General features: G+C 44.4%; 1 protein-coding gene across 1 annotated transcript in view; it reads right to left on the bottom strand.

Annotated features, from left to right (window-relative positions):
• The window catches only part of PKD1L3 (polycystin 1 like 3, transient receptor potential channel interacting), an 80,927-nt gene that overhangs the window by 66,913 nt on the left and 984 nt on the right, over positions 1-13,030 (bottom strand). Inside the window, 3 exon segments of the mRNA XM_032156057.2 lie at positions 4,051-4,100; positions 6,992-7,108; positions 11,993-12,115. Of these exon segments, the coding sequence (XP_032011948.1) occupies positions 4,051-4,100; positions 6,992-7,108; positions 11,993-12,115 (290 nt within the window).

The raw sequence follows: 13,030 nt of genomic DNA, 5'->3' as shown, positions 1-13,030 counted from the left end.
CGACCTCCCAAAGTGCTGGGATTACAGGTGTGAGCCACTGCGCCCAGCCTTTTTTCACTTTTTTAGACAGGATTTCACTACATTGCCCAGGCTGGTCTTGAACTCCTAGCTTAAGTGATCCTGCCTCAGCATCCCAGAGTGCTGGGATTACAGGCATGAGGCACTGTGTCTCATGGAGGGACATTTTTGCTGAGAGTTGAATAAAGGGAGAGAGAGCTCTGCCCGTGTGTTAGTGATGGCATGTGAGGAGTGCAAAGGCCTCCAAGCCCACAGCCGGCTATCTCTGAGGAAGACCAAGGAAGCTAGAGTAGCGATGGTGGCAGGGCCAGGGGAGTGTCATATATCAGGCATTTGAAGGGAATGCAGATGTTATTTTTAATGAGGCAGGAAGACAAAGAGCTTTGCAGAAGAGTGGCATGATTTCACTTGTTTTAACGGATCCTTCTGTGTTTTAAATGATCAACCATTCTGTTGAGAAGGGTCAGGAAAAGGGGCAAGAGTAGAAGCAGATCCGCAGGAGGCAAATGTTAAAGTTCATTTTTAAATTTTTTTTTTTTTTTGAGACAATGTCTCCTTTTGTCACCCAGGCTGGAGTTCAGTGGTGCAATCTTGGCTCACCACAACCTCCACCTCCCAGGTTCAAGCAATTCTTCTGCCTCAGCCTCCCAAGTAGCTGGGATTATGGGTGCCCACCATCACACTCGGCTAATTTTTTTTTTTCCTTGGTTCAACATTTTTATTAATTTTTTGCACACAAAACAAACATTTTCTAAAAATACATACAAACAAAAAGATGCATATCAAACATATTAGGAAGGTTGCACATGGGAAGACGGGGAATAGAAATGGGGGGTGGAAATTAAAGAAAATAAATGAGAGAGGGACTTTGTATGGATCAATGATAATAACTCAATCCTCTATGTCTCTGACAAAGAAGGAAGAGAAAGAAGAGGAAGAAAAAGAAAGTGGGATAAAGGATCAGAAAGGGAGGAAAATAAAAAAAATTAGAGTATGACTCTAGGGTAGACCTGTTTTGTTGTTGCTGGGTTGGTTGGTTGGTTGGTCTGTTGTATTTTTCATATGTTTCGCCATGTTGGCCAGGCTGGTCTCGAACTCCTAGCCTCAAGTGATGAACCCGCCTCGGCCTCCCAGAGTGCTGGGACTACAGGCGTGAGCCACCACGTCCAGCCCCCACATTGCGTCTGGACTCCGTGGTAGACCTCCCAGACGGTGCGGCCGGGCAGAGGCGCTCCTCACATCCCAGACCATGGGCGGCCGAGCAGAGGCGCTTCTCACTTCCCAGACGATGGGCGGCCAGGCAGAGGCGCTTCCCACCTCCCAGACGGCGGGGCGGCGGCCGGGCAGGGGCTGCATTCCCAGCACCCTGGGAGGCCAAGGCAGGCGGCTGGGAGGCGGAGGCTGCAGCGAGCCAAGATCACGCCACCGCACTCCAGCCCGAGCAACACCCAGCACCGAGTGAGCGAGACTCCGTCTGCAGTCCCAGCACCTTGGGAGGCTGAGGCAGGCAGACCACTGGAGGTCAGGAGCTGGAGACCAGCATGGCCAACATGGAGAAACCCCGCCTGCAGCCAAAGGACAAAAAACAGGCAGGGGTGGTGGCGCACGCCCGCAATCCCAGGCAGCCCGAGGCAGGAGAATCACGGAAGCCGGAGGCAGGGAGTCTTCAGCGAGCCGACTACACTCCAGCCTGGGCAACAGAGGGGAGGGCAGGGGAGGGGACGGGAGGGCAGGGGAGGGGAGGGGAGGGCAGGGGAGGGCAGGGGAGGGGAGGGCAGGGGAGGGGAGGGGAGGGGAGGAACACCCAGCTAATTTTCATATTTTTAGTAGAGACAGGATTTCGCCATGTTGGCCTGGCTGGCCTCGAAATCCTGGCCTCAAGTGATCCACCCACCTTGGCCTCCCAAAGTACAGGGACTGCAGGCATAAGCCACCGCACCCAGCCAGCAAATGTGAAAGTTCAGGTGGAAGATGGTGACTTGGACCGTGTGCTGATCATGGTGACGACGGTGAGAAGGGGTTAGATTTGGGACCTGTGACAGACTGCAAAGTCCTATAGTCAAAAGCCTTTGTTTTCTTCTCTTCTGGCAACATATTATAGGGGTGGCAAAACTCCACCTCCATTCTCTTAGGTCTCCAGCTGGGCCTGAGAATTAAACTAACGTAAGATAAACAGGAGAAAGGCACACACATTTATTGAGTCCAAGTTTTATGTGGCACAGGAGCCCTCATAAGAAAATGAAGACCTGAAGCAGCAGTTAGAGTCCATCTCTCCTATGCTGAATTGGACAAATAGTTAATGAAGAAGTGAAATTATGTGGGGAGGCTTAAAAGATAAACGTTATCTTAACAAGGCCTGTGCAGAATTCTCCGGGTCTTGACTTCTCCTGGAGGATAAGAATGTTGCATATTTCACAAGAGAATTTTACCTCCTGTTTTTAAGAAACAGTACCAAGGTCAGAGTGCTGTTTTTCCACCTGCTGTTTTTCAAATGCCTTCAACTGAAATCATCAATATAGCAGAGTGGCATATTTTTAACTCTTTCAATTTCAAGGGCTAGTGATTGTTGCTCTGCAGAACACAGCTTGGGAAATACTGATTTGAGGGATTTTTTTTTTTTTTTTTTGAGACGAAGTCTCACTCCGTCTCCCAAGCTGGAGTGCAATGGTACAATTTTGGCCCACTGCAAACTCTGCCTCCCGGGTTCAAGCGATTCTCCTGCCTCAGCCTCCCAGGTAGCTGGGATTACAGGTACACGTGCCACCATGGCTGGCTAATTTTTGTACTTTTAGTATTGGCAAGGTTTCACCATGTTGGTCAGGCTGGCCTCGAACTCCCGACCTCAGGTGATCCGCCCGCCTCGGCCTCCCAAAGTGCTGGGATTATGCGCATGAGCCACCGTGCCCAGCCTCTGTTCTTTTATACTGTTAGAAACGCTTATTTTATTATTTTTTTTTTTTGAGTGGAGTCTTGCTCTGTTGCCCAGGTTGGAGTGCAGTGGCGCTATCTTGGCTCACTGCAAGCTCCACCTCCCGGGTTCATGCCATTCTCCTGCCTCAGCCTCCCAAGTAGCTAGGACTACAGGCACCCACCGCCATGCCCGGCTAATTTTTTATATTTTTAGTAGAGACGGGGTTTCACCATGTTAGCCAGGATGGTCTTGATCTCCTGACCTCGTGATCCACCCGCCTCGGCCTCCCAAAGTGCTGGGATTACAGGCGTGAGCCACTGCGCCCAGCCAGAAACACTTATTTTTACAGCGAACATTGAGTCAAACAAATTCATATCTGTGTTTAGGCATCAACTAAAGGGTTTCTACATAGGACACAAGGGCAAGAATGCTGAGAAGTTTCTTGAAGGTAAAATTTTATAGATTAGGTGGACAGTTTCTACCTTTATTTTCCTTTCCCTGTTAGATGTTTACATTTTATTGCATTGTATTTTTGTAAGATGCCACAAGTCCTTTTTGGAATGAAGCCGGGAATAAATACCCAACCAACAAATACTTGATAATTACATCAGCATGAAAGCCAGAGAGGCTTTAAAAATTCCAAGTTTGGAGGTGGTGGCTCACACCTGTAATCCCAGCACTTTGTGAGGCTGAGGCAGGTGAATTGCTTGATGTCAGGAGTTTGAGACCAGCCTGGCCAGCATAGCAAAACCCCATCTCTACTAAAAATACAAAAATTAGCCGGGTGTGGTGGCGCAGGCCTGTAATCCCAGCTACTTGGGAGGCTGAGGCAGGAGAATCACTTGAACCTGGGAAGTAGAGGTTGCAGTGAGCCAAGATTGATTGCACCACTGTACTCCAGCCTGGGTGACAGAGTGAGACCCTGTCTCCAAAAAAAAAAAAAAAAAAAATCCTTGAATGAAATAGCTATTAAACCCAATTTTTTTTCTTGCACATAAGTACTTTATTTTCCTTATTAGAAAACTATATTCAGAACACTCTAGAAGAGCTCTAACCAGATCTACCAGGTATGACAAAGAGATCAACATTTTACAATGTATGGTGTCAAGGGAAGTACTTACAAGATGAGCAGGAAGAGGATAGTGACATGTGGTTGGAACACGACCAGGTGCTATAGAAAAAAGAAAGCAGACTAAGTTCAAGGAAAAGCCTAACACAGAAATACTTGTTTTACTTGAGGACTTCTTATTCATGGCTAAAAATAATGCAAATTGTTTTACATAGAAAACCAAGGCTGGACATGGTAGCTCATGTCTGTAATCCCAGCACTTTGGGAGGCTGAGGCAGGCAGATCACTTGAGGTCAGGAGTTTGAGACCAGCCTGGCCAGTGTGGTGAAACCCCTATCTCTACTAAAAACATAATAATTAGCCGGGCGTGGTGGCGGGCGCATATAATCCCAGCTACTCGGGAGGCTGAGGCAGGAGAATTGTTTGAACCTGGGAGGCAGAGGTTACAGTAAGCCGAAATCTTGCCACTGCACTCTAGCCTGGGCGACAGAGCTAGCTTCCACCCCCACCCCCCAAAAAAATAAAGATAAGGAAGGAAAAGTCAAAAGGGAACCTATGATGATCACTCAAGAACCTGGGAATGGAATCCAGAGGACTCCAGGGAAAGCACAGCCCTGAAAATTATCAACAGCAAAATCCAGAAGAAAAGTTCAGACAGCTGTTAATACACCCTTAATAGGAACATCATTAATAGAATGAAAAAGGTTATTTCCCCAAATAAAAGGTCTCACATATTTATTACTGCATCAGCTTACGAGTGAAGAGCATAGAAACAAAGAGAAAAACCATTTTCCGAATAAAACATGCCTGAAAATATGGTGACATTTTCGGCTTCAAAAGGTGAGATGGCAGTGATACAGAGATGACCTTGATTGATACAGCATAAGTGTACGTGCCATCTTAACATGCAGTTCCTTACAGACCCAGCATGCCTCTTCTCCAGTGTCTCCTCTTGGAGTTGTACCTGATTTTATCACCGGTTTCATCCGAATCCACTGGGGAATAAGATGATTTTGCTTTTATTTCTTGGCCAGGAATCACATGATCCTGAAAGTCTTGTGAGAAGACATGGCAAGAAACCGAGTCAACCACAGCCACCATGATGATGGAGAAAGGTGGAGGTAACCAAACCAAATAGTAAGCATAAACCACTTGAAGCTAACATGCACCAGAATGAGGTACATTAAAAGAAAAATAAACAATGTCAAAGGATTTCAAGATGACAAAAAAAATATTGCAGAAAAATTAAAATACACATGGGAGGGAATACTGAGCACATGTGGAAAAATTAGTCCCTGATACGGAAGATAAATGTAAGGTGCTCTCCTCTAACAACAAAAAGGGTGATAAATACGAAACCATTCTTTTTCATTTAAAGAGAGTTCAGGAAAGACACAGAGGATAGGAAGCAGCAATATGGCACGTAGATACCTGGTATTTCCTAAGGACAAAAGCAGAACAAATGAAATAGAAGTGATACATACGTAGGATATTCTTGATTCAAGAAAGATGTGTATATGTAGCATCATGTTCTAGGCACAATTAGTGAAAAGTAACCTAGATACACACTAAGAAAATTTCTGAATTACAAAAAACTTTTACAAGCAATCTGATAGAGATTTTAAGGCTGCCTGGAGTGCGGTGGCTTGATTATGGCTCTAACAGCCTCTAACTCCTGGATTTAAACTATCTTCCTGCCTCAGCCTCCGGAGTAGCTGAGACTACAGGCATGCGCCACCACACCTGCCTAATTTTTAAAATTTTTATTTTTAGAAGTTTTTTTGTAGAGACAGAGACCCAGTATGTTGCCCAGGTTGGACTCGAACTCCTGGCCTCAAGCAGTCCTTCCACCTCAGCCTCCCAAAGTGCTGGGATTACAGGTGTGAGCCACTGTATTACACCCAAGCCACACCTAGGATTACAGGTATGAGCCAACGTCTGCTGAGGGGAGATCCAGCCCGCAAACTTTTTAAAGGACATACATAAATATTAGGCATATTGCTTGTTAGGTAAATTGCCCCACAATAAGGCAGTCTACATTTTTCCCAGTGAGGAGATTTTAAAAAGTATTCCTGGGGCAAGCTTGACAATATAAACTTAAAGGATATAGGTGAAATAGTCAAATGTCTATTTAATTCAGTAATTTAGTTTTACTATGACATTTAAAGCCACGTTATGTAAACTAATATTGGAAGCATTGCTCTCACGAAACTCACATTTCATGACATAGATTAAACATTTCAAATGTGTCTTTAACATCATTGCATTAAGTATCATCGGAACAACTTTTGGATTTAACAGTTTTCCAAAATATGTCATCTTTACTTCCACCTAATGTTATCACTAAACATTTTCCTACAACTCACAAGTCCCCATTTACAAAGGATTGAGAAAAGTTGGATTTTACATTTGTTATTTAAATATATATTCATGTCTCTAAATAAAACTTTCTAAATTGCTAGGTGATATTTAAAGGGTTTGTTGATCAGGACATCTAACAATCGCAGCTGTGAGGTCATACCCCGAGGAGTGATCACGAGATCCACTTTAAATTGCTCTATTTTACTCCCTTCTTTCAGTTGATCTCTGTAACCACCCATCCACTGATACTGAGTGCCGTCATTTCAGGCTAACGAATCCTTTCCAAATAGCACGTGTTTTTCAAAATTAAATAAACAAGTGATAACACCATAATTTGAAAGACTTTGCAAGAACTTTAAGATGACTTTCTCTTTGTTGATGAAAAATTTTGTGGGAATAAAACCTTGTCTTTTATTTGGGAATATACGAAAAGAAGATGGCCAAGGGCATATCAAGAAAACACATATATAAAACGAAGGCAAAGATTGCCATATTAAGATCAGACAGAATAGACTGCAACGAATATGGGGCACGTGTTATAACACATTTCAGCATTAATTCAGTCTTCTGCATTCTTTTAGCAGAAATTGATTCCACGGATTTTTAAGGTTACTAGAGGAGTGACGCATTACCTGGGGGCATTTTGTCTCTTGCTATTGCAACTCCTCTTTTTGTCTTCTTGTGTCTCTGGTACAAATGAGAATTATTTCCATTTCTTTCATAATGGGCATCTCCGTCCAAAAAGTCACCTATTTGGAAGCCAATACACAAGTTAATTTATAGGTTATAGCTATTGCTACAAGTCTATAAAACCATCATTAAATGCACATATGTGATAATCAGGAAAACACAAATTAAAAATTCCTATCCAGTTTTTTAAGGACACTAAGAATTCTGCAGTAGCCCTTCTGTTCGGGAGCCTGCTCACATCACATTATGGTGTCCCACATTTCAAATTAAGTTCACTAGTTGGGTCAACACTGAGAAGTTCATTAACCCATTTATGCCTAGTGTTCCATTATTGGACCACTAAGCTTGTGGAGTTATTTACATCCTGCTGCTTAAGGTCATCGCCAGGGTCTGATTTTTCACCAAAAAAGTTTGCAACCTCCAGCATAAATGGAAAAGTCCATACTAAGCGTAATATTCCCCTTTGTGTTCTGTAACGCTCATTAGTAGAGATAAAAGAGTTCAGAAGGTGGATGATAACATTCTTTTTTTGAGACAGAGTTTTTGCTCTGTTGCCCAGGCTGGAATGCAATGGCGCGATCTTGGTTCACGGCAATCTCCACCTCCTGGGTTCAAGCGATTCTCCTGCCTCAGCCTCCCGAGTAGCTGGGATTACAGGCACGTGCCACCACGCCTAATTTTTTATTTTTAGTAGAAACGAGGTTTCACCATGTTGGCCAGGCTGGTCTTGAACTCCTGACCTCAGGTAATCTGCCCGGCTTGGCCTCCCAAAGTGCTGGGATTACAGGTGTGAGCCACCACGCCCGTCTGGCAATAACATTCTTCAACATGCCTCCTTGCATACATGAGCAAGAGTTTCTCACACACGCTGTTGGAAATGGCTAGAGAAAATCATATAACCACAATGACTATGGCTCAGCTTAAATTCGCGATCGTGAAGCTTGAGCGGCCTGCCTTCATACTGCCTGGCAGTCAGTTTCCACTCTCCCAGGTGACTCCCACTTCCCGCTCTCTACTCAACCTCCAACACCTGGGAGCCTCCCTCAGTTTCATTCTCAGGTCAGGTGATAACCTTGCTTTCTAACTCAAGGAGAATATCAAAGCAATTTAGAGACCTTCCACGACTCTGACCATCAAATCTAGCTGCCTACCAGCACCTGTACCTGCAGAGCGACAATGCCTTCTCTCATGCTGCTACAAATCTTCCTACTCCTACCCAAAGTGAATCCCTCTAGTTGTTTGGTAGCTCAAATTAAGTACATCATTCCTGCATGCTGTTTTTTCTGTCTTAAAAAAAAACCCAACAACTTATATTGGCCTCATGAACTATTGCCCCAGCTGTTTTCTGCTCTTGAGCAAAATTACCTTAAAAATTGTCCAAACTTATTAGCTCCAATTCTTCTCCTCCCCTCTCTTTCCCTACTTTTAGGGATTGCTTTTTAAAATGTTGACAGGCTGGGTGCAGCGGCTCACGCCTGTAATCCCAGCACTTTGGGAGGCTGAGGAGACTGTATCACCTGAGGTCAGGAGTTCGAGACCAGCCTGGCCAGGATGGCGAAACCCCCGTCTCTACTAAAAATACAAAAATTAGCCAGGTGCCTGTAACCCCAGCTACTTGGGAGGCTGAGGCAGGAGTATCACTTGAACCCGCGAGATGGAGGTTGCAGTGAGCCAAGATCACGCCATTGCACTCCAGCCTGGGCAACAAGAGTAAAACTGCATCTCAAAAAAAAAAGAAAAAAAAGTTGACGTAAATTTGTTTTATAATTGCTTTAGTCTGTTTTGCGCTGCTATAACAGACTACCACAAACAGGGTAATTTATAAAGAACAGAAATCTAATTCTCACAGTTCTGGCAGCTGGACGTCCAAGAAGGCGGCACTGGCACTTGGAGTTGGGGGCGGACTGCATCTTCATAAGGTGGAAAGCGAGAGAAGCCCGCCCTCTGCCAAGTCCTTTTATAAGGGCCCCATCCTGTTCACAAGGGAGGAGCCCTGTAGGCCAACCCACCTCTTAAAGTCCCCACCTCTTAATGCGATCACATTGGCAACACCTGTTTTGGAAGGGGTACATTCAAACCATAGCAATAATTATGGAAAACATTTAAAGAGTTCCAGTGCCAAACTATAAAACCAGGTACATTTCAAAAGGTCTTATTTCCATCTTCATCCTTTCTGCCCTATTTTCTCTCTCCCTCATAGGTAACCATTTCCATTAGTTTTTGTTTCTCCTTCTGTTATATTTATACGTACATGTATGTATATAGGCAAATATATATGTTCCGTACCTATTTTCCACTAAAAAAATACATCATAGAGATAACCCCACTGCAGTAGATGGAGATTGTTATTTGTTTTTTACAACTAGTTCCCTCTTGATGGGCATGAGGATTATTCCTACTTTTTTGCGATCACAGAGAGCTACAATGAATAGCCTTATGTGTGCATCTTTTTGCACTTTTGCTGGTTTGACTTTGGGATAGATTCCTAGCAGTGGACACTGAGTCAAGGTTAGATGTATATGTAATTTTGCTAGATATTGCTGAGTTCCCCTTTATTTATAAATATATAGAGATTATATCTTACTGCATTCTCACTAGCAACTTATGAGAGTACCTGTTTTCTTACGGCCTTGCCAATGGAATATGTTGTTAAGTTTGTGGATTTATGACGATCTGATAGATGGGAAAGGGTATCTCACTTTGTTTTTAATTTGCATGACTCTATTTTTTTGGCAAGAATACTGTGTAAGTGATGTGTATACTTACATCGGGGCATTTTTCTTTTTTTAAAAAAATGTAACATTATTTTGAGATAATTGTATATTCACATGCAGATGTAAGAGAAAATGCAGAGAGATGCCTGTATCCAGTTTCCAAGGGTAACATCTTGCAAGGGTAACAACAGGATATGGACGCTGATACAGTCATGTCAAAAAATTTTTTTCTATTGCTATAAGAATCCCTCACATTAACCCCCACTTTTTTTTTTTTTTTTTGAGACGGAGTCTTGCTCTGTCACCAGGCTAGAGTGCAGTGGCACAATCTTGGCTCACTGCAACCTCCGCCTCCCGGCTTCAAGCCATTCTCCTGCCTCAGCCTCCTGAGTACCTGGGACTACAGGTGCACACCACCATGCCTGGCTAATTTGTGTATTTTTAGTAGAGACTAGGGTTTCACCATTTTGGCCAGGATGGTCTCAATCTCTTGACCTCATGATCCACCCGCCTTGACCTCCCAAAGTGCTGGGATTACAGGTGTAAGCCACTGTGCCTGGCCCACATTGCCCTTTTATGGCCATGCCTACTTCCTTCCTGCCCCCGTGCCCTCCTTAGACCCCGACAACCACTAATCTGTTCTCCATTTCTATCATGTTATCATTTCAAGAATGCTCAATAAATGGCACCATGGAGTACGTAACATTTTGAGATTGGCTTTGTTCACTTGGCATAATTTTCTGGAGATTGCTGTGTGTATCAATAGTTTGTTTCTTTTTATTACTGAATTGGATTCCATGGAATCCAATTCAACAACCAGAGAGCTTCACTTTGGGTAGGAGTATGAAGGTTTGTAGCAGGATGAGAGAAGGCTTTGTCGCTCTACAGGTACAGGTGCTGGTAGGTGGCTAGATTTGGCGGTCCGAGCCTTGGACAGACTCCAGATTGCTTTGATTTTTTTTCTCCTTGAGTTAGAAAGCAAGGTTATCACCTGACCTAAGAATGAGACTGAGGGAGGCTCCCTGTTGTTGGAGGTTGAGTAGAGAGAGGGAAGTGGGAAAGAGTCACCGGGAGACTGGAAACAGTATGACTGCCATGGCTGGACCACAGTGGTTTAACCATTCACCTGTTGACAGACATCTGGATTGTTTCCAGTTTTGCTCTATTATGAATAAAGCTGCTATAAGCATCCATATACATAGTTTTACATGAGCACAGGTTTTCTCTTTCTGCAATAAGAGAAATTGCTCGGTTGCACGGTAGTTGTTTTTTTTAAGAAATCACCAAGGCCGGGCACAGCGGCTCATTCCTGTAATCCCAGCACTTTGAGAGGCCGAGGTGGGAGGATTGCTTGAGTCCAGGAGTTCGAGACCAGGCTGGGCAACATAACAAGACCCCCATCTCCACACACAAAAATAAATAGGCTGGGCATGGTGGCTCAAGCCTGTAATCCCAACACTTTGGGAGGCCGAGGCAGGCGGATCATCTGAGGTTGGGAGTTCGAGACCGGCCTGACCAACATGGAGAAACCCCGTCTCTACTAAAAATACAAAATTAGCCGGGCATGGTGGCACATGCCTGTAATCTCAGCTACTCTGGAGGCTGAGGCAGGAGAATCACTTGAACCTGGGAGGCGGAGGTTGCGGTGAGCCGAGATTGCACCATTGCACTCCAGCCTGGACAACAAAAGCAAAACTCAGTCTTGGAAAAATAAAGAAATAAAGAAATAAAGAAATAAAGAAATACAACAACTACACACACACACACACGAATGCATACATACATACATAGCTTAATCCTGATCTACTTCTGCAGAAGTGAACTTCGGATAACAACCCTCTCACCCTTCGTCTTCTCATCTTCCTCTGCCTTATTCTCTTCTCCTCCTTCTCTTTCCCATCCTTCCCTCTGAAGCCCAAATGCTGACTGAATTATGAGTGTGCATGTGGAAAATGGTGTCACCACTACAATTTCTCCCACACTCTGCCCAAGTCAAAACACGAGGAGGACATCAAGGCACAACTCTTCCAACTCCCAGTGGGGATGGATCCAAGGAAGTCACACCAGATAAGTTTCTCACGCTAATCAGTATCATGAAAATCAAAAGCCCTGTATCATCCCATGGTCTACCACTCACAGACTATTTAACCAATACTCTCACATGCACTCTTTATTTAGAATCAGTTTGTAAAATTTGGGTCTTTGGTAGCATGTAGCTTTATCACTTACCAGTCTGGCAAATGAAATAGTATCTCAGTAAGCACTCGTCCCCTTTGGATGAGATCTGATGGAAGTTTCTGGACAGGTAGGTGCAGCTAGGGGGCTTTGGGGGCCCGTGGGCTGCAACGTCTGCTGAGGGGAGATCAGACCCAGATGAGCCTCATACTTGAAAGCCAGGCTTTTAGATTTATTTTTTATTATTGTTTTTGAGACAGTCTCACTCAGTCGCCCAAGCTGGAGTGCAGTGGTGTGATTTCCGCTCACTGCAACCTCTGCCTCCTGGGTTCCAGTAATTCTCCTGCCTCAGCGTCCCAAGTAGCTGGGATTACAGGCACCCGCCACCACGCCCAGCTAATTTTTGTATTTTTAGTAGAGATGGGGTTTCACCATTTTGGCCAGGCTGGTCTCGAACTCCTGATCTCAGGTGATCCATCCACCTCCACCTTCCAAAGTGCTCGGATTACAGGCCTGAGCCACTGCGCCCACCCCGCCAGGCATTTTTTAAAAGTAAATATGAAAGCCAAATTTGGCTGACTTCCAATAGATAAAAATGTAGAATTTCCTCCCATACATTATAGTTTTTTTTTTTTGTAGGTGTTCCTTACCACAAGGCTTAGTATTACTTTACCTACACGTTAATGAAGATGATGAGAATGATACAATAAAGGCTTGGATTTGTCTCTAAAACTTCAAGATTATGGTGCATAACTTTGAAAACACTTTGTAAGGGTTGGGTGCGGTGGCTCATGCCTGTAATCCCAGCACTTTGGGAGGCCAAGGCGGGCGGATCACGAGGCCAGGAGATCGAGATCATCCTGGCTAACACAGTGAAACCCCATCTCTACTAAAAATACAAAAAATTAGCCGGGCATGGTGGCGGCCGCCTGTAGTCCCAGCTACTCGGGAGGCTGAGGCAGAATGGCGTGAACCCAGGAGGCAGAGCTTGCAGTGGAGCCAAGATGGCACCACTGCACTCCAGCCTGCGTGACAGAGCAAGACTCCATTTCAAAAAAAAAAAAAAAAAAAAAGAAAACACTTTGTAAGAAA

The sequence above is a fragment of the Hylobates moloch genome, unplaced genomic scaffold (genome assembly GCF_009828535.3).
Source record: "Hylobates moloch isolate HMO894 unplaced genomic scaffold, HMol_V3 SCAFFOLD_6, whole genome shotgun sequence".
Taxonomy (NCBI): domain Eukaryota; kingdom Metazoa; phylum Chordata; class Mammalia; order Primates; family Hylobatidae; genus Hylobates; species Hylobates moloch.
The sequence above is the reverse complement of the archived record's forward strand: the minus strand, read 5'-3'. Positions and strand labels throughout refer to the sequence as shown.